This window comes from Cyprinus carpio, chromosome B2 (genome assembly GCF_018340385.1).
Source record: "Cyprinus carpio isolate SPL01 chromosome B2, ASM1834038v1, whole genome shotgun sequence".
Taxonomy (NCBI): Eukaryota; Metazoa; Chordata; class Actinopteri; order Cypriniformes; family Cyprinidae; genus Cyprinus; species Cyprinus carpio.
In genome coordinates this window covers 21169225-21192401 of record NC_056598.1, presented here as the reverse complement: position 1 = coordinate 21192401, position 23177 = coordinate 21169225, and the positions used below count along the sequence as shown (strand labels likewise).

Genomic DNA, 23177 nt, shown 5'->3' with positions numbered 1-23177 from the left:
TACAGATTGCAGATCAGAGGACAAAGTTGATCAGCCAGATGAACATATGACTGAAGCTGAAGGAAGATCAGTAACATTACAGTGTAAATATAAAACAGATTCAGCACAAGAAGATTTATTCTGGTATATCCAGAGAGCGAATGACTTTCCTAAATACATCCTGAGGAGAAGCAAATATGGAGGAGACAATGGCACCGAGTTCCAGGAGAGATTTCACTCTAAACTTTCATCAAATTCAGTTCCACTGACAATCCAGAATCTGCATGTGTCTGACTCTGCTGTGTACTTCTGTGCTCTGAGGCCCACAGTGAGAACACTCAAGTCAAACCACATACAAAAACACATAGGCATAAACATGCACATGACTGTTTCTTAACAATACACATTTCTGAAATGTACAAGCTATAATAAAATCATACTAAATATAATAGTCAAATGAACTACACTACTAATCATGAAATCAATATTATCTGTCAATTCTCCAAACTGCTTATCCTATAGGGTCACAGCAATGTAATATTATATTGAAATTAATTTTATTTAATTACACGAATTCAACTTCATTTTAAATTAACATTTTTTTATATTATAATTATTATTTGAGGGCTGTGCACAGTATAATTGTCTTTAAAACATGTGAACAACTGGATTATGTAACATGATGTAAACAAGTATGTGTTTCATCTGATTTTGTTTTAAAGAATTACCAAATTAGAATGATCTATAATTTAAGACTGATGGAGAGAAAAATGTGTTTCACATGATGCTACACTGTTGTGAGTCAGGCCCAAAATGACATTGAAAATGTTTCTGAATCTGATGGAGGAAAAACTTTAAAACAGTAAACCACTTCCCTCATTACTGTCAAATATCATTTTAATTAAAGCGGCCACACTCTGGCAAATAGTAATAATTTTTTACAATAACTATTACAATAACTTTTTTCAATCATATTCCTTAATAATGTTCACAGATTAATAATACAGTTGTAAAAATTGATCATGTGATTAGATCTTTCTTCTCTTCTCAGTGTCTGAATTGAGCTATAACATGAGGGAGGAGGGACTCAATCATTGAATCAATTCAGTCTGACTCTTCTCAGAGTGAACACTTGTACAATGGATCTTCATTCAGTTATTCTGCTCTGTGTCTCAGCTGGTATTTATTTACATAATAACATACATTCTCAAAACTGTTCACTAAAAAGTAACCAATTAATTTTTCCTTTTCAGCTGCTGTCTTTGGAAATGTCATCAAACCAGAACAGCTTGATGTTTTTTCTGAGGAGGGTTCAAGTGTTACATTATCCTGTAGTTATTCTGCTTCTGGACGTACAGATTATCTCCACTGGTACCGTCAGTATGGAAGATCAAAACCTGAATTTCTTGTACTCACCTACAGCAATGCAAAAGAAGCTCAGCAGTCTGATGTAGATCCAAGATTCTCTGTTAACATTTCGAAAAGTCAATATGTGGATCTGGAGATATCTTCTGCTGCTGTATCAGACTCTGCTCTGTACTACTGTGCTCTGGTGCCCACAGTGACAGGAAACACATCAGCTCTCTACAAAAACCTGTTACAGTAAGAGACAAGAGAGAAACACAGAGACAGAGATGAATGAAAATTGTGTGCAATGTGAAAGGTATTCATTACATTAAATTACAGTTACACTATGAAGCTGCTCTTTAATACCTGTAATTCAGAAAGCTGTTAAACAATAAAACATCTCAAATGATTCTCACGTGCAATAAATAGTGCAGGTTCATGTATGCCACAGGAGGGCAGTGCTCACATACTTTCACATGGAGTTACTGCTGTTTCAAATCCTATATAATAAGAGAAAACAACATTATGTTATATATTTTTATTATGAAAATTATACTGAAAAATTAAAGATAATTAAAGATACAAAGTAAAAAATAAAACGTAACTCTACAAAGAAAAATTACATATTATTCAGATTTTCATTACTTAATATTTCCATGCTTATAATAAGGTGAAAAACACAGGCATCAAATATTTTAAGTGACTATAGCCTTAAATTAATTAATTGAAATTATAAATACATTAAAATACCTTAATTAAAATTTGGTGTTAAAAGGTCAGTGTAAGGTGTTAAGTATATTTCCGATAATTGACTTTATACAGGCACTTATTGAGTTTTTGTTAATATTTATGCTTTTTGTAGAAACACTACGCACCATCATCATCACTGTAAAGTTTTGTGCACAGAGAGGAAACTAAACTGCATCGAAATAATTTAAATATCATGCTTCTCGTGGTGCTTCTGAGGTAAAAGCTTGTGCAAATCTTTTTATATACAACATTCTCTTATTGTCTAATAAAATAATAAAGTTATCTTACACAGTTAAATGACAGTCAATTGCAGAATTAAGTTCAGAGAGCAGGAAGTTCCTGTGTGTATTTCTTACTGATCTGCAGTGACTTACAGTTCAGAGCACTAAGAGACTCAACAGAGAACTGAACTGATCTGATTGAACATGGACAGATGCTTTATACTGATTCTCATTGTGGGAACAGGTACATTATTGTTTAAATAATGAAACTCTGTTCATAAATATTCATGATGATTTTAAATCTCAAACCACAAAGGCTATTTATATTACTTTAGTCATTTGTATATTTTAGGGGTGCACCGATCAAGATCGGCCGATGGTTAATGCGCATCTCCTCAGTAAAGCCGGTTCTGTAATCAGCGATAAATCCCATCAGGTGCGTGATTTCACATAGAGCAGCTGTTACTAAACGAGCCGTTGTTAACTGACAAGCTGCGCAAATAAACGCTGATAATGAACGTGGATTTGCGCAGCTTGTCAGTTAACAACTGCTCGTGTACATAGGTGTCATTTACACTGGGGACATGTCCCCACCACATTTTGAAATGGCTGATTTTGTCCCCACCAATTTTGAAAGCATTTGGTTAAAATGTTCTAAAAAATCAAGCGAACCAAGAAATGTTAAAGGTTTATTTGCACAAAATAAAACATGCAATGCAGTTTAGATTCCAAAAGAAACAATGTACATTGTCCAAAAAAAGTAACTTAAACAAAATAAACTATTACTGATTCTAAAATGACCCAAAAACATGCATGCGCCGATCGGTAACTTGAACTAATTCTTGACACAGTTTCTTCTTGTCCAAGTTATACATTGTCTCTCTGTGAACATGACAAACAGCCACACTGTTGAGTCGGGTTTGTGACATTGAAGAGCGCAGCCAGGTCTTCAGGCATCTCAAGGCACTGAAGCTTCTCTCTGCTTCAGCAGATGAGGCAGGAGCAACGAGCAACAAATGCAGAAGTCACTTCTGAGCAGGTTTTGTAGGTGTAATTGGCAGTGAACATGGCCAAAAAATGTTAACCCAAGACCTAATCCTTACAGTAGGCTACACTATCAACAGTGGCGCCCCTAGAAAATTTTAATAGGGGTGGCCAGATGAGGCCACAGTAAATCTTGGGGTGGCACACACACACAAAAAAAATTAAGGGTTTCAATACTGACAAAAAATTATATCTCTGCGATTTCTGGGATTTTATCGATAACGATAAATAGACAATATTTTGCTGAGTGTGTCATTGTGCTGATATCTTATTTCTAATTGTGCTGACAGCTGACTCCTGAATTTTTTATTTTTACCTTTACACCATTTTTTTTTTCTAAAAGTGTGCCCCATCTTTTATGTCAGATACTTGCATTTGGGATTTTACCAAGCAAATGCAATCAGTATCAACACAATTGATCTTTGCAATGCAGAGAAAACAGAAGCTGCATCTGAAGTGCCATTTAGATGTTTTTACACACTGTTTAATGCAGCTCTGTGGGACATGGAATAATTTAACCTGCAGTTACAAATGAATAAATAATGTTTTGATATTTTAAACATAAAACATTGAAAACGAATGTTTGAAATTATTAAAAAAATTAAAAGGTACCTTAAATGTGAAATTACAACTGCCAGTAGGTGGCAGCGAGTCACTGTTAATAAGTGAGTCATTGCAATTGAACCGAATCATTTAAACGGTTGATTCATTCAGGAACGAAAGATTGTCGTGTCGTGTTGCTAAGATACGCAAAACAGTGGCTGTGTTTGGAATGATTTTTGTTTTTAGAAATAGAGCAAAAAAAAGGGAATATGTTGTCTAAAACGTAAGTCTCTTGATATTAACTTATTGTTTAATTAACTGTTGTATAAAATCAATATCACATTTGTAGTTATGCTGACTTTTGGAGAAAAACGTCACTTTTTGTGTGATAGTAACTATATGAAATTATATAGATCTATAAATTGTCTGACCCATATATCTTGAAAAATGAGATAATTCTAAATTTCCAGTGAAAGAACGCACTGAAAATGCGTGTGCGAACTAGACTCTAGAGCAGGGGTACTCAAATATAAACTTGAAAGGTCCACTTACCAATTTTCCATTTAGTCCGAGGTCCGGAAAAGTGACCATCAAATTCCAAATACAGAACTCCAACAACAAAAAAAAAATTCCCCAAAACTTTTGAACTATACACAAAAAAATTACATGGTAGACCTTTTAGTGTGAAAGGTGACACCTTCTTTGTGCCACCAGTTGTTTAAACTTGGGCATAAAAGGTGTGAGGGCCAGGCGGAGGCACTGATGTAAGTGTTCATTGGTGAGTGTGCTGCGGTAAGCATTTTTCACCATGTTCATGGTTGAAAAGGCAGATTCACAGCAGTACGTTGAGGGAAACATGGTGAGAATCTGAAGGGCCATCTTCTGCAGCAGAGGAACACCTACTGCAGTAACCATCTTCGTCCAGAAGGTGACAGGGTCACAGTGAGATTCCTGCAGTGCTAGGTTTTCTTGGAGCTCAATTAGCTCTGTTTGCAGAGAAGCAGCATTGGCCCATGGGAAGACTTTCGTGGCTTCAGTTGAAAATTCTGCAACATTTTTGACAAGAAATGGATTTTCTATGCACAAGACTAGTTTTGCCAGAGGGAAATCTTCAAAGCGAGTTTGGAAATTTTTAATCAGCTTTTCCAGGAATTCAGCATAATTATGACGGTGATGTTTTCCTGCAGTCTGATCCAAAAGTCTTGGAAAGTGAAGCAGGTTCTGCTGTAAGTCACATTTGAAGACCTCCAGCTTCCTCTGGAAAGCACGGACCGCTGACATGAGGTCACACACTGTGCTGTTTTTGCCCTGGAGCTTTATATTAAGGTCATTGAGATGGGAAGTAATGTCAGTTAGAAAAGCAACAACTTCCATGTCTTCTTCATTCTTCATGAAATCCAAAAATGGTTTGGCTTTTGCACTCTTCTGATTCAATAGAAATGTCTCCAGCTCTTTCCGCAGTGCCCAAAACCGCTCGAGTACCTTGCCTTTACTAAGCCACCAGACATTGTTGTGAAGGAGCAAATCATCAAATGTTCCATTCACCTCTATTAAAAATGAGCGCAACAAACGATGTTGCAGAGCAGAGGATGCTCTCAGATAGTTGACAAGTTTCATGACTTTTGTCATTACTTCTGAGTACTTTTCTCCAAGGCTGGCACACAAAACCATCTGGTGAATTATGCAGTGGTATGCCATGAGGTCAGGGTGGTGAGTTCTCAAGCGTGACACTAATCCCCTCTCTCTCCCAATCATACATGGTGCACCATCAGTAGCAATGGAAACAACATGCTTCAGGTCTATCTCTCTGTCTCTAAGCATCTGTGTCACTGCTTCATAAATGTCATCCCCCCTTGTGTGTCCATGGAGGTTTGTGAGACCCAAAACATCTTCATGAAATTCTCCCTTTTCATCATCAAAAAATCTGACAAAGACCATGAGTTGTGCATTGTCTGTGTTGTCTGTGGATTCATCCACAGCCAATGAAATGAATTTGGCTTTTTTAATAGCAAAGCTAAGTTGTTCAAGCAAATCATCAGCAAGTATTTCAGTTCGTCTTGCAGCAGCAGTGGAATCAGAACAGGGTATTTGGCTTATTTTCTGGACTATTTCATCCTTTTGAGTCCCTTCAAACAGAGCAGTCACCACTTCACTCATACACTCCTTGACTATTTCAGCATCAGAGAAGGATTTCTTGTGTTTTCCTAGGACCCATGCTACTCTTAGTGAGGCTTCCGTGGCCTGCTCCTGTTGTGTGGCTGATCTAACTATTACACTGCTTGTAGCTTCATAGGATGATTTCAGCTGGTTTATTTTTATGGTCCTTACCTCTGTGTTCTGAGGGTAATTTTGTTCAAAATGTGCATGCTTGGTTTCATAATGTCGTTTTACGTTACCACTTTTGATGATTGCTACCGTCTCGGTGCAGATTAAACACATTGGTTTTCTGCTTCCCACGGGGAGCACGAATGCATATTTTTCTGTCCACTCACTCTTAAACTCGCGGTTTTCAGAATCAACTTTTCTTTTTTATCAGCGGCCAACTTTGAGCACGCCATTTTCACTTTCAGTCAGCAAAAAAAAGGCAGTTATCGATATTTGCACTGTGCTCGCAAATGGTTAGAATGCCTGTTCGCCTGCCCGGCCCGAATGTGATCGGTAGATAAATCTGGCTACCTTGAGTTAGCGATCCAGTGACGTAGTGGCGACGTTGCTATAGCGACGCTGTTACAGCTACTGTGATTGGACATAGATGAAGCAGCCAAACCGAGTAGACACCTCAACGATATATAGCGCGGAATCACAATTGCTCACCCTATTGAAAATTAATTTGGATTATGATTAAATTAGCACGTTGATATATCATTAGTCTTTGGCTTGATTATTTTATCAAACCGCTAATAATGTGTTATTAATTTAAAAAAAATGTATCTCTAGAGTCTAGACCTTCACGTAATGTATGCGCGCACCCCTGGCCACCCCTTGGGGGCGCCCCTGACTATCAACTACAGCTAAGCAACAGTCTACAACGTGTTTAGGAAAACTGTTATTGTTCATTAGATAATAGAGGTAATCAGCAGGCCTACTGTTAAATCATAATGTAACGTTGATTAGATGGACTGATTAACTAGCTAGCCAGCTAGAATAGCTAGTTTTGTAAACAGATTTCTTACTGCTGGATTTTACAGTAGGCCTCCATAATAAGATCATCACTTACAGTACAGCGCTGTTTGCTAAAGTAGTTTCTAATGTCTCCTCCGTTCTCTTGGACATTGTGAGTTTGGGATGATGTAAATTAGGCTACTGTAGTCGATCACACCGGTGTGATTAGAACGGTCAGTGCATGACGTGATCAACTGCTAAATTCAAATGTGCTTTCGCGCGTTGGCTGGCGCTGAGTATTTCGGGAGAAGTGGATTAATTCACGTGTTGTAAATCCAACAGACCCGATTCTCTGAACTGCGTCTGCGGCACAAATCGCGCATACAGCTCAACTAACGCGATCTTTATAAAGGTGTTTAAACAGCAAAACACTTCAACTTGCATATATTTGACAATCGGAATATCAGTAATTTTATGCCATATCTAAAAAATATGTGAATATTTTGAATAAAAAATGAAAAATGACATAAAAGCAGATCATCATTCATTCAGCTCTATTGTTGCTGCGGTGTGTCACGTGACAAGCAATGACGCGTCACCATGGAAACCATAAAGTGACACATTCTAAATAACGGTCGCCTTGAAAAACTCATGCTGGGGAGTCAGCCAGAATATTTTAAACTTACGTGCGAAAGGGTTAAATGTTTAGCTAGCTAAGTTACTACATTTTTCTACAATTGATTAACCTGTGCAGTGTTGCCGTATTGGGCGGGTTTCTTTTTTTTTTTGTCCCCACCACTTTTCAACACAAACTGACGCCCCTGCTCGTGTAGTAACAGCTGCTCTATGTGAAATCAGCACCTGATGGAATTTATCGCTGATTACAGAACCGGCTTTACTGACGAGATGCGCATTAACGATCGGCCGATCTTGATCGGTGCATCCCTAGTATATTTGTAAAACATGCCTAGAAATTTGTTTGCAGTTCATATACTTATTGTTGACAGGTTTGGTGACTGGAGACAACATTGAGCCAGATAAAGGGATGGAAAAAACCTCTAAAGAAAGAGAAACTGTCAAGCTGAGCTGCACATATAGTTCAAGTAGTGAATATGTTCGGCTTTACTGGTACAGACAGTATCCCAACAGAGAACCACAATTCTTATTATACAGAAATGCACGGTCAGCGAGTGGTGAACGCACATCTGATCGCCGGTTTCAATCGACTACATCACGTACATCCACTGAAGTCACTATTACTGATGTACGTCTGTCAGATTCAGCTCTCTATCATTGTGCTCTAAGAGTAGCAGCCCAGTGGTACAATACATGAGACATGTCATACAAAAACCTGAAGCTCTTTTCACTTTGAAAATATCTAGTGAAAACCACAATCAAAACCACAATCTATCCAGCCCTGAATGTAATAAAAAAAATGGTCACACCTGCATGAGTCTGAATCAGGTCTGTTAAAAATTCCAAGAGGCATGAAGTGAAATGTAGTTCTTTGTGGCTCCTTTTATAGCCTATAACTACATTCTCAAAACAATTTCCGAATGCTTGTGATAATGCATTCAAAACAGGGAGATCAGTTAAGTATGATTTGTTGAATGGTGCTGGCATTCTCACCCTTATTCAATATTAGCAATATTTGTAGTTCTTCAAATGAAGTGTCTTTCAGTATCACTCCTGTTGAGTTCGTGGCTCTTCTGACTCTCCAACAGCATCCAACCTATTTGATATTATCGCTCAGTCTTCTGGGTTTATTTTCATGGCTTTTGAGTTTCTTTTTACATCTCAAATCAAGTCCTTAAAAAAAGAAGGATACACAGAGACAAAGACTAAGAGAGCAACTGTAAACTGTAGTTGTGATTAATATTTATAATAGATTAAAATAGATTTAATAGGTAAATAATTTGATAAAAAGCTACTGAATTCAAGTTTACATGTGCAAAACTGTAAATAAGTAAACATTTAAATAAATATGAAATTCAAAAGTGTATTGTTAATTACATCAAATCCGTACAAAAGTAGCTTATAGTTTAAGTTCTAAAGCATTATCATGTGTAACACATAGTGTAGGTATAATGTGCCACAAGATGGCAGTGTTCTCAGACATTCAGTAAGACTTGCAGCAGTGAACAACAGAAGTGAACTTATGCAGGTATAATGTTGCTCAGAGAGGAGGGACTCAGTGTTCAAAGATCTGACATGATCTAATGTGTTTGACAGAGACCGTGGTTGAAAGGATTCAATCTGAGTCTTCTCAGAGTGAACACAATCAATGGATCTTCATTCAGTTATTCTGTTCTGTGCCTCAACAGGTGTGTATTAATTTGGTTAATTGTGATTAAAAAAAAATCTTTAAATTTCTAAAAAGTTACAAATGTAATTTTAAAAATGTTTACTTTTTCAGCTGCTGTCTTTGGAAATGTCATCAAACTGAACAAAACTGATGTTGTTTATGAGGAGGGTTCGAATGTTACATTGTCCTGTAGTCATTCACCTGCAGCTTCAGATGATCTCTACTGGTACCGTCAGTATGAAAGATCAAAACCTGAATTTCTTGTACACACCTACGGTGGTGCAAAAGAAGTTAAGGTGTCTGATATAGATCCAAGATTCTCTGTTAAAGTTGAAAAAAGGGAAAATATCCATGTGGATCTGAATATCTCCTCTGCTGCTGTATCAGACTCTGCTCTGTACTACTGTGCTCTGCAGCCCACAGTGACAGGAAACACATCAGCTCTCTACAAAAACCTGTTACGATAAGACACGAGAAAAAAGACAGCAAGAAATAAAGGGTATAAAAATGAAATTATCTCAAATAATTCTCATGTGTAATACAGTATATAGTACATACTGTACATTCATGTGGAATTCCTGCTTGTTCCAAATTTTTATCACATTTTATATAAAAATAGCTATACAGTTGTGGCCAAAATTTTGAGAATTTCATAAATATTAGTTTTCAAAAAGTTTGCTGCTAAACTGCTTTTAGATCTTTGTTTCAGTTGTTTCTGTGATGTACTGAAATATAATTACAAGCACTTCATACGTTTCAAAGGCTTTTATCGACAATTACATGACATTTATGCAAAGAGTCAGTATTTGCAGTGTTGGCCCTTCTTTTTCAGGACCTCTGCAATTCGACTGAGCATGCTCTCAATCAACTTCTGGGCCAAATCCTGACTGATAGCAACCCATTCTTTCATAATAACTTCTTGGAGTTTGTCAGAATTAGTGGGTTTTTGTTTGTCCACCCGCCTCTTGAGGATTGACCACAAGTTCTCAACGGGATTAAGATCTGGGGAGTTTCCAGGCCATGGACCCAAAATTTCAACATTCTGGTCCCCGAGCCACTTAGTTATCACTTTTGCATTATGGCACGGTGCTCCATCGTGCTGGAAAATGCATTGTTCTTCACCAAACTGTTGTTGGGTTGTTGGAAGAAGTTGCTTTTGGAGGGTGTTTTGGTACCATTCTTTATTCATGGCTGTGTTTTTGGGCAGAATTGTGAGTGAGCCCACTCCCTTGGATGAGAAGCAACCCCACACATGAATGGTGTCAGGATGCTTTACTGTTGGCATGACACAGGACTGATGGTAGCGCTCACCTTTTCTTCTCCGGACAAGCCTTTTTCCAGATGCCCCAAACTATCGGGAAAGGGGCTTCATCGGAGAATATGACTTTGCCCCAGTCCTCAGCAGTCCATTCACTATACTTTCTGCAGAAGATCAATCTGTTCCTGATGTTTTTTTGGAGAGAAGTGGCTTCTTTGCTGCCCTTCTTGACACCAGGCCCCATCTTCCAAAAGTCTTCGCCTCACTGTGCGTGCAGATGCGCTCACACCTGCCTGCTGCCATTCCTGAGCAAGCTCTGCACTGGTGGCACTCCGATCCCGCAGCTGAATCCTCTTTAGGAGACGATCCTGGCACTTGCTGGACTTTCTTGGACACCCTGAAGCCTTCTTTACAAGAATTGAACCTCTTTCCTTGAAGTTCTTGATGAACCTATAAATTGCTGATTTAGGTGCAATCTTAGTAGCCACAATATCCTTGCCTGTGAAGCCATTTTTATGCAACGCAATGATGGCTGCACGCGTTTCTTTGCAGGTCACCATGGTTAACAATGGAAGAACAATGATTTCAAGCATCACCCTCCTTTTAACATGTCAAGTCTGCCATTCTAACCCAATCAGCCTGACATAATGATCTCCAGCCTTGTGCTCGACAACATTCTCACCTGAGTTAACAAGATGATTACCGAAATGATCTCAGCAGGTCCCTTTAATGACAGCAATGAAGTGCAGTGGAAAGGTTTTTTTGGGATTAAGTTAATTTTCATGGCAAAGAAGGACTATGCAATTCATCTGATCACTCTTCATAACATTCTGTAGTATATGCAAATTGCTATTATAAAAACTTAAGCAGCAACTTTTCCAATTTCCAATATTTATGTAATTCTCAAAACTTTTGGCCACGACTGTATATTCAGATTTTCATCAGTCAAAAATGAAAAATGATAAATGCAAAGTATTTAAGCCATGCCTTTATAAAGCAGGAAGTTTCTGTGTGTTTGACTGATCTGGATGACTGCAGTTCAGAGCACTGAGAGCCTCAATAGATATTTATTTATTTATTTATTTATTTATTTATTTATTTTATTTATTTATTTATTTATTATGGTTATTATTACTATTAGGTGTATTTATTACAAAAATGTGCATGATCATATAGCTATGAACACGCCTCTGATCCATGGTTTCGGTTGACTACATCTACATCTACATCCACATTCACGCTTACTATTAAAAATGTAGCTCTTTCAGATTCAGCTTACTATTATTGTGCTCCATTAGAAGAAGCCCAGAGATATAAAACATGAGACATGTCATACAAAAACCTGAAGCTCTTTTAACTTTGAATATATCTAGTTAAAAACTATAATCAAAACCACAATCTATCCAGCCCTTAATGTAATAAAATATGTGGTCACACCAATTTGAGTCAGACCTGCTGCTAAAATAAATAAATAAATAAAATCCTGTAAGTATTGACAAAGTGTTTAAATATCACAGAGTGCTATTGCTATCATTTTAGCTTTTTTTCTCAGAGGAAAACACTTTTTAATCTAGTGAAAACAATGTAAAATTGCATAATCTATGATGTTCAACGATTCAGTTAAGATCCTACAGAGTGGAGATCAGAGGACACAGATGTGTCACAGTTCAGTCACATTTTTGTCTGGCAGAGGACACAGCCAGACAAACATGTGACTGAAACTAAAGAAAGATCAGTAAAATACATTGTAAATATGAAACAGATTCAGCACAAGATAATTTATTCTGGTACATCCACACTGAAAAGAAAAAAAAAAGAAAAAAAAAAGATTCATTAAATGAACTAATTGCTTTTAAGGTAGTTGTTTTCAATTTATTTTCGCTACATTTAAATAAACAAATTCAGTTGACAACCTTTCAACATTATTATTACTATTATTATTTTAAATGTAGCTAAAATAAAATGTTTGCAACCACTTACCTTAAAAAATATTTAGTATCATTTTAAGTGAATGACTTTTCTAAATACATCCTGAGGAGAAGCAAATATGGAGGAGACAAAGGCACTGAGTTCAATGAGAGATTTGACTCTGAAGTGTCATCAGATTCAGTTCCACTGACAATCCAGAATCTGCATGTGTCTGACTCTGCTGTGTATTACTGTGCTCTGAAGCCCACAGTGAGAAAACTCGTCAAACCACACAAAAACACAGAGACATAAACACACATGTGATGATTTCTTCTCAATAGGCATTTCTGAAATGTAAAAGGTATATTAAAGCCATACTGAAAGTAACAGTTAAATAAACTACAGTAATAATCATGCAATCAGTTTTAAATGATCCACCCATCTGTTCCTAATTCTGATTATATAACAAAATTGTCTTGACCCGTGTCTTTATCATTTCTGTCATACAATAACATTCTAGGGAACTGTGTGCTTTTAGCCTCACTGCAGCAGTTCGGGAAGTTCTATTTTAGCATGACAACAACTATGGGTGCAAAGAAAAGTTCATAAAGAATGACAGCATTTTTTAAAAAAAATATTTGTTTTCACTCTAAGTCAGATAGGGAGTTCTGAAATTATTTCAGCTTTTGACTTGATAAATCTATGATGTGGGTGGAAACTACTCATTTAAGTTCCTCCTGTATGTGTGTAATGTCTTCAAACAATCGCGTGCTGGACTGGTAAACTTCAGACTAATATTGCATGCTACACATACTGTAAACTATGTTATTCTGTCTGAGGAATTTACTTCTAATTGCTGCAGTTCTTGGTAAGTAACTTAACTGTTAAATGTAACAATTTTTTTATTATTCTTAGACAAGAACATATGAAAATGATTTCTTGATTTTCTTTACACAAGATTCTGTCAATCAGCCAACAAGAGTTCAAACAGCTTCTGAACATGAGATGGTTAAACTTCACTGCACTTACAGTACCAGTGACCAATACCTTATCTTTACTGGTAACAACATAAAACCAATGCATTCCCAGTTTACATGCTCCATAAACTCTTGACTGGATCAAGCAGCAGTGAAAAGAATTTGAGGAAAGATTTCACGCAGATCTCAACAATTCCTCAAGCTCAGTTTCTCTGGTCAATCCAGGACGTGTGACTCTGTTTACTTCTGTGCTCTGCAGCCCACTGTAACTGAAACACATACACATCCTGATAGGGACTAAGAGCTCTGAAACAACATGAGCATGTTTTTAACTAGAATAAACACACTCCAGCAGTGGGTGGAGCTTATTGTTGAGAGTGTGAGGCAGAGTGAAACAGCTACAGTACAGTTATAAAGATTATATTGTTGTCATCACTGTCTCTGTAAAGATATCATGTTTCTTTTCATCTTTATAATAATCCAATTTTGCATGGGTAGAGATATTCATTCAATCAATATGCTTATTATGAAAAAAAAAATCCATAAATAAAATCCATTTAGCTTTATAAAGTTTATAAATGTGTTTTATTGTTTGATTAATTAGGGTCCTTTTCTTTTTCACAGGAAACTCTTTTGGTGACACAATACAACCATGGTTTCTAGAAAAACATGATTCTGAGGGTGAAAATGTGACTCTGTCCTGTAACTACAGTCTCACTAGTGGCAGCACTGGTGTTAATATCCAGTGGTTTCGCCAGTATCCCGGAGCAAAACCAGAGTTTTTACTTCTTGTCACTGAATATTCTAACAAATCTGAGCCTGAACTACGTCTGTTTTCAGAAGCTAAAAAAGAAATCAAACGTGTGGATCTGGTGATCTCTTCTGCTGCTGTATCAGACTCTGCTCTGTACTACTGTGCCCTGCAGCCCACAGTGACAGGAAACTCAACAAACACTGTACAAAAACCTTCCCTTTTATCTAGTAAAATTAAAAAAACACACATACACACACACACATAGAGACAAAGACTAAGAGAGGAACTGTATGTAGAGTATGAATAGGTCTGATAAAATAATCTGATTTAAAAAAAAGTACTGAAGCCAAAACAGGTGCAAAACTGCAAATAAAAATATTGAATCAACTTTACATTTTCTAATAATGCTAATATTCTTAATAACATCAAATCCATACAAAAGCCTATATGTTTCATGGATTATCATGTGGCACAAGATGGCAGTGTTCTCAGACATTCAATAGAAACTGCAGCAATGAACAGCAGAATTTAATTTACAGAACAGAAGTTATATAGATATAATGTTGCTCAGAGAGGAGGGACTCTGTGTTCACAAATCTGACGTGATGTAATCGTGTTTGACAGAGACTGTGAAACTAATTCAGTCTGACTCTTCTCAGAGTGAACATTTTTGTACAATGGATCTTCATTCAGTTATTCTGTTCTGTGCCTCAACTGGTGAGTATTTGTTTAATTGTGCGGTCTTTGGAAATGTCATCAAACCAAACAAAACCAATGTTGTTTATGAGCAGGGTTCAAGTGTTACATTATTCTGTAGTCTTTACCCTGGAGCTACAGATAATCTCCACTGGTACCGTCAGTATGAAAAATCAAAACATGAATTTCTTGTACTCACCTACAGTAGTGCAAAAGAATCTCAGCGGTCTGATGTTGATCCAAGATTCTCTGTTAACATTCCAAAAAGTGAACATGTGGATCTGAAGATCTCTTCTGCTGATGTATCAGACTCTGCTCTGTACTGCTGTGCTCTGGTGCCCACAGGAAACACATCAGCTCTCTACAAAAACCTGTTACACTGAGAGACAAGAGAGAAACACAGAGACAAACATGACACAAAGATAAAGAAGCAGTAACTGTAACCATTACTACATTATGTGTGTCAGAAAAATAATAGAATGGAAAAATCACAGGTATACCAAAATCAAAAGGTCGACCATTTAATCAGTCTATTGGAAAAACAAAATATAATCAAAATGAAACATTCTAAAGAGAGCCATTATTTGGCAATATACAGATGAAGTAAGTCCTAGCTGACAAATAAATTTAAAATATCTTCTTAAAAAAAATCAAATGTAACAAATGTTAAAATATCTCAAATGATTCTTATGCGTAATATACAGCGCACAATAACATGGTGCTCTGGCTTGTTCTAAAATCTGATTATAAAAAAAGCCAGACTATAAATAATAAATATTGTTCATATTTTCATCAGTCCATATTTCCATGTTTGTTATAAATTAAAAGAAATTAGACAGAGTGAAAAATGCAAAGACATCGAGAATTTAAGCCAAAAAACTCCCCACAAAAAAACATGAAGCTCTTTTTACTTTGAACCAGTCTAGTGAAAACCACAATCAAAACCAATATCTATTATCCCAGAAAGTAATAAAACATGTTGCCACACCTGTCATAGGTTAAATTAGGCCTGTTATAAAACTTCAAAGAAATATTAAAACTTAATTTACATAGTTTACATAATCAACACCACTATATTTTTTAACATTGAACTTCTCTTAAAACTGACAAACTAACATTGTCCTTCTCAAATATAATCCAAACTTCTCACCAAATGCAAAAGCACATGTGTTTGCTACATTCATATGTGGCCATCCTTTGTAATTAAATAGTGTTGATATTCCAGTAATTTCTGCGAGGACCAATCAAAGGCATAGAATGACATTCTAGAGAGTTTGGGGAGGGTTCATTCTATTCCAGCATCACAAAACTCCTGTAATTTCAGATGCTGGCCACTGTGTGGCATAATCTATGATGTTTGTGGCAACTGTTTATTTAACATCCTGCTGTGTGTAACTTCTGAAACAATTGTGATTGAAAAACCTATTAGACTAATATTGCCTTCTGTACATAAACTATGTTAATTTAAATAAGGAATTTACTTTTAATGCCTGAATTCCTTGGTAAATAACTGTTAAATGTAACAAATTTCTATTAGGCCTATAGTTAAAGTTGAGTTTATTTTATAATTTTATCTGCAACTGAAAATCCATGACAACATACAGAAAGAGAAGAACACTGCAACAATTTAATAGTAATATTGATGCTGAAGTCATCTGAGATCATTTTCAAAACCATTCATAATTGAGACGCATGATAGTGCCAGTTGCTCTTGTTTCAAACAAAAGAGTCCGCTCTGGTTACAGTTACTGTGATGAGCGGACCAAAAGGACTATCCAGCATTGCTATGGAAATATTAGGAAATATAAGATTGACACATTTGACCAATCAATCAAATAATTCAGAGCAGTCTAATAAGAAACTGTACAGTGTGTTACAGTGAATAAAGTAATATAAGCTCATCAAATGCATAGAAACATACTGTATGTTGTAAGATTAATAATCATTGTACATATAAACACAATTAAGTCATATTGTTTAATATATATATAGTTGTGCTGTTTAATATTTATGCAGGATTTTTTTCCAGGATTCTTTGATGAAATAAACCCTTTCTGAAAAAAAGAATAAATTCATATATATATATATATATATATATATATATATATATATATATATATATATATATATATATATATATATATATATATATATATATATATATAATATTACAGTCTTCACTGTAGCACAGGCTCCTCCCAGCAGTCAGAAAGTGATTTGAATTCATTGCTGCTTAAACAAATGCAGAAAGAGGAAGAGGATCACAACATCTCTTTATATTTTCTAAGAGTTGGCGATTTCAATTGCATATAATGGCACTGTGGAAAAGTGCCATTGTGCCCATAGTTTTATATATCTGTGGTGAGTAGAACAATTAAATAATGGTTCTTTTTAAATATATTTAAAATTAATCTTCATTATGTGTGAATGTGCATTTTTTTTGCTGCCAATGAGAACATTTCTTATTCATAATGTTTTTATTCAATTTCAGGTTGTAATTCTCAATCTCAAGACAAAGTTGATCAGCATACAAGGATTCAGTTTGCTTTTGAAGGTGATACTGTAACGATCAACTGTACATATCAGACTACTTATGGAAGCCCGACTCTCTTCTGGTACCAGCAGAAAGTCAATGGAATCCCCAAGCATATGCTATATAAAGTCTCTAAGTCTGGAAACAGTGAGGAAGAATTCAAGGAGAGATTTCATGCAAATCTCAGCACAACTGCAGTTCCTCTCACAATTCAGGATGTGCATGTGTCTGACTCTGCTGTGTACTACTGTGCTCTGAGGCCCACAGTGACTGAAACACACTCAACACTCATACAAAAACAATACATTAGCATAAATTACATGATTATGCAATTTATTTGTTTTCATTTATTCTCTATAAAACCCCTTTTATACATAAATATATTGTAGTTGTATACTTGTAGAGGGAACCAGAAGAGGGCAGTAAGTGCTCAATATTACATTTGACAGTACAGCAACTTTCATTGGTATCCATAAGGTCCTCCTTGGATCATTATAATACCAAAAGGAAAACTCAAGTCAAACCACATACAAAAACTTTTGAGCTGCACCTGTTTAGATTATGAATGTTGCACACACACACACGCACACACACACACACACACACACACACACACACACACACATATAAATATATATAGTATACGGCACAATATGGTTGAAAGTGAAAATCAGCAGGATGTTCCTGTGTGTTTCTGACTGATCTGCAGTGACTTACATCTCAGAGCACTGAGAGACTCAACAGAGAATTGAACTGATCTGATTGAACATGGACAGATGCTTTATACTGATTCTCATTGTGGGAGCAGGTACATTATTTATTGAATAGTCTAATTAATGAACATCTGTGCAAAAATATGTCCATGGTTTTGAAGTCTTAAACTCCAAATCCTTTAATGGTTTGATTTGACTGATTGTTTTTTTCCTCAAAAAGTAAAGTGTGTTTGTGAGATATGAGATATATAAAGATCATATAGGTTTGGTGGCTGGGGACAACATTGATCTGGATAAAGGGATGGAAAAATTCTCTAAAGAAAAATAAACTGACAAGCTGATCTGCTCATATATACGAGTAGAGAATATGTGTGGCTTTACATGGTATAGACAGCATCCCAACAGAAAACCACAATTCCCATCATACAAAAAATGCATGGTGATTGGGTGAAACATGTCGTACAAAAACTTTAAAGGGGTCATCGAATGCGAAATGCACTTTTACATATTGTTTGAACATAAATGATAAAAATCCACCCAGTGTTTTTTTTTTATTATTTCCTTAAATCATTACCCCTTTCTCAAATCAAGCCGTTCTCAGATTCCTGACAGTGTGACGTCACACTGGCCAAGGTCGCTCCCACGATTGTCAGTGTCAGTCTTTGATTTTATCATAGCTCCGCCCTGAGTAAGCTGTCATCAGTCCAACATTGTTTCAATGTCAGAACGGCTGTAGACAAGAATGTCTCCTAAGCAACTGAGGTGTTCTGTTGTTGGATGTAATAATGAACATAGCAGTCTTCATTTACTCCCGGCATCTAAGCCGCTAAAGATTAATAAAATAAATTAAAAAATTAAAAAATACTGAGTCAACATAAATTAAAATGGGAAAAATTATACAAGAAAATAAATAGATAAACACTTAAACTTACAGAGTGGTTGTTAACAATGGATAAATATGTGATATGTACAGTATTAGAAATATTGTTGATAGTTTTTGTAAAATTCAGTGAAATGTGCCATTGTGCTTATCACAAGGAAGCCAGAAATCATATCTTTGAGGGACATGAAAAAGTCTTGCATAGTAGGAAAATTCTCAGAATAACTTTTATGTTCCACAAAAAAAAAAAAAAAAAAATCATACAGGACTGGAATGACATGAAGATAAGTAAATGATTACTTAGTCATTACTTGGTTATGAAGCTCTTGATTTTAGTTAACTGTCCCTTTAACTAAAATACAAATACATCCCTTTAAGTTAAATAAAATACAAGGCTATAAGCATCAAAATACACTTAAGATATTACTTTTTATTACTTATTATATAACTGGATTATAAATAAACATGTTCATCTTTAATTTTTATTACTGTAATTTACAGCTCTGCTGACGATGTATTATTTAGAGCACTAGTCTAACAGTGACGTACTTATCAATGGTAACCAAACTGTTGAGTAACATTTTGAAGCTCTTATGAAAACCAAATCAAAACCTCAATGTGAGATGATTACTGCAAACATCTGTGTTACAAAAATATACTACAGGTGGGCAACACTTAATTCATGTTACTTTTGCAAAAAACAAACAAAAAAAACAAACAAACATAAAGCTACCCCATATTATATATGAAGGTATTTAATTTGCTTTTTTTTTTTTTTTTCTGTGACAGACTGTCTGACATTAAAATATGACTAAAGTTGTAGCTTGTCACTTGTGTAACAAAGTCTACTATGCACTCACTTAGAATTGTTACTATTTAGAATTCATCTGTATCTTAACAATAATGGACAGGAAATTTGTTTCACATAATAGCCAGGCCCTTAGAAAAACTATTCCTACAAAATAAAGCTTCTCTTTTGTCTTGAAATATCAAAAGAGGAGGGACTAGATCTGACATGATGTAGTTATGACTGACAGAGACTGTGGTAGAAAAGATTCATTCTGTCTCTTCTCGGAGTGAACATTTGTACAATGGATCTTCATTCACTTATTCTGTTCTGTCTCTCAACCGGTATGTATATTTATTTGGCTGATTATTTGGTTGATTATTAAAAGAAGAAAATAACATAACAAATGTACCTCTTCCTTTTCAGCTGCTGTCTTTGGAAATGTCATCAAACCAAACAAAATTAATGTTTTTGCTGAGGAGGGATCAAGTGTTACATTATCCTGTAGTTTTACTGACTCTAGCTCTACAGAATATCTCCACTGGTACCGTCAGTATGGAAAATCAAAACCTGAATTTCTTGTACTCACGTATGACACTAAAAAAGATGCTCAGTGGTCTGATGTAGATCCAAGATTCTCTGCTAACATTTCGAAAAGTCAATATGTGGATCTGGAGATCTCTTCTGCTGCTGTATCAGACTCTGCTCTGTACTACTGTGCTCTGGTGCCCACAGTGACAGGAAACACATCAGCCCTCTACAAAAACCTGTTACACTGAGAGACAAGAGAGAAACAGAATTTTCTAAAAACAGCCACATTTCTAAAAACAGCCACATTTTATTATAGTATGTGAATTTGTGTGGCAATTTTAAAGACACTTTACATTAAATCCCTACAAAACAATCTTTTATTTCACCAGTTACTTATAAGTTATCCTTCTGAATATTCTAAAATTCAGAAAAGAATGATTATTTACATTGATATACTACGGTTTCAGTTTACGCAATACTTGCAGCTAACCAGAAGAGGGCAGTATGTAATAATACGTTCAACAATATAGCAGCTTTTATAGGTCTCCATAAGCTCCTCCTTGGATCATCTTTACCATTTCAAAAGCAAATCTCTCATATTTACTGATTTATCTAGATTTCAACATATATAGAGTCATGTTACACAGTCTGAGGAATATATTTCTCTTTGTATTGTTTGCTTTTGGTATGGATTCTTTTTTAATAAAGCTCAACATTCATGTAAGTTAATTTTGTATTGGAATGTACATTAAATATTCTTAAACATTTACAGAGTGCAGATCAGATGACACAGTTGATCAGCCAGACAAACATGTGATTGAAATTGAAGGACAGTCATTGAGATTACAGTGTAAATATAAAACAGATTCAACACAAGAAAATGTATTGTGGTACATCCAGAGAGCGAACAACTTTCCTAAATACATCCTGAGGAGAAACAGATATGGAGGAGAAGATGACGCTCAATTCCAGGAGAGATTTCACACTGAAGTGTCATCAAATTCAGTTCCACTGACAATCAAAGATGTGCGTGGGTTCTGACTCTGCTGTGTACTACTGTGCTCTGAGGCCCACAGTGAGAAAACTCAAGTCAAACCACATAAAAAAACACAGGAGCTGAAACTTAGTCAAGACTTTAATGTGCTTCTCCTGGTTCAATTCAACTTTATTGTCAATTCTGCTATATGTACATGGATATACAGAGGACTGAAATTCTGTTTCTTTCAAATCCATGGTGTAAGACACCAACATGACACAGGCAAGTTTTAAGAATAAATAAGATACAATGCGTAGAATAAAGACATCACGGCACATGAGAGTTCAAATATATTTACAATGTAGTGCAAACATGGTTTTTCTATGGCATCGCTGCAAAGAACCTTTTGAAGCACCTTTATTTTTATGAGTGTGGGGAGTTACAATTCAGTGCATCAGAGAGAATTTCCTAACAACTTGGTGGAAGAAGCTGTTCTTTAGATGGCAGAAGCCTAAAGAAGGCATGTGAGGGGAGTGTGGCGTTACCCACTATGCTGAGTGCTTTTCGGGTTAGTCGGAGATTGTAGGTTTCGAGAAGGGAAGGGAGTGTGCCACCAATGATCTTTCCTCCTGCATTCACTATATGTTGCAGGGATTATTGGTTGTGGATGTGCAGTTACCAAACCACAGTCTGATGCAGCTGGTCAGGATGCTTTCAATGGTGCCACAGGGTGAAGAGCAGGGGGCTGAGAACACATCCTTGGGGGGCCCCTGTATTCAATTTGATAGTGCTGGATGTGTTGTTGCTGACACAAACTGCCTGTGGTCTTGCAGTGAGTAAGTCCAGCAATCAGTTGCACAGGGAGGTGTTGGGTGTTGAGGCCAAGCAGGTCGAGTTTCTGTATTAACTGCTATGGATGGTGGTATAAATGCTGAAGTAAAATCTACTGTATGAACAGCATTCTCACATAAGAGTGGGAGAGGGCGAGTAGAGAGCAATGGAGACTGCATCACCAATAGACCGTTTGGCCTAATATGCAAACTGGAAGGGGAAGGGATGTGAATATTACTTTTAATTACTCATTTTATACACAAAATTATATATATACATCTATCTATCTATCTATCTATCTATCTATATATATATATATATATATATATATATATATATGATAACACGTTATAATAACTTTTGTTACATATTATACATATACACATAGCTAGAAATATTTTATAGCTACTAATGAACTTACTAAACATTACCTAATGATTAACAAACGATTATTTAATGCAAATTGAAATGCATAAAAATGTCAGTAAACTTTCAGTGCGATCTTCATTTGTTGGTCTTTGTTGTGTCAACCTCTAATTACACATCTTTACAAATAATCTATTAATTATGTGTTCATGTTTTTGCAGTAGCCAATCTAAAGTGGAACAACTGTGTTTTACTGCTGTTTACTGCACTCTCTATATATTTTGTCTCTATTTTTACAAAATAAACACTACAGCAGTGGGTGATGCTTATTCACACTGAGAGTAAGAGAGTAAAAACAGTTATTCAGATACTATTGTTGTCATCACTGTCTCTCTGAAGACATCATGTTTCTCTTTACCAGGATAATAATACAACTTTGCATGGGAAAGAGATGCATTCAATCAATATGTTTATTATAATACAAAAAAAATATGTTACTATAAAATTATATTATAATGATTAAAAAATGTAATCTTTTATATCTTTTATAAGGCTTTTATATATCTATTATTTTATTGCTTGGTTGCTTTTATTGCATTTAAAAGAAAATCCATAAACTGTAGCAATTAGTAAGATGAATGATACTCTAAGTCAAAATAAATAAATAAATAAATAT

At 35.7% G+C, this 23177-nt stretch overlaps 1 long non-coding RNA gene and 2 gene segments (V, D, J or C); 2 read left to right on the top strand and 1 right to left on the bottom strand.

Annotated features, from left to right (window-relative positions):
* The first annotated feature begins 1100 nt into the window (after window positions 1-1100).
* LOC109078892 lies at window positions 1101-1744 on the top strand. The segment is given in 2 exon segments: window positions 1101-1158; window positions 1233-1744. Coding segments are annotated over 2 exon segments (393 nt in total).
* On the bottom strand, window positions 1435-21294 carry LOC122136238. The gene is made up of 5 exons (XR_006154035.1): window positions 20387-21294; window positions 15084-15263; window positions 8616-8795; window positions 1743-1826; window positions 1435-1573 (listed from the first exon to the last, which is right to left on the bottom strand). It is a non-coding gene; the product is annotated as an uncharacterized LOC122136238 (long non-coding RNA).
* On the top strand, window positions 9177-9818 carry LOC122136237. The segment is given in 2 exon segments: window positions 9177-9310; window positions 9403-9818. Coding segments are annotated over 2 exon segments (396 nt in total).
* Window positions 21295-23177: the final 1883 nt, after the last annotated feature.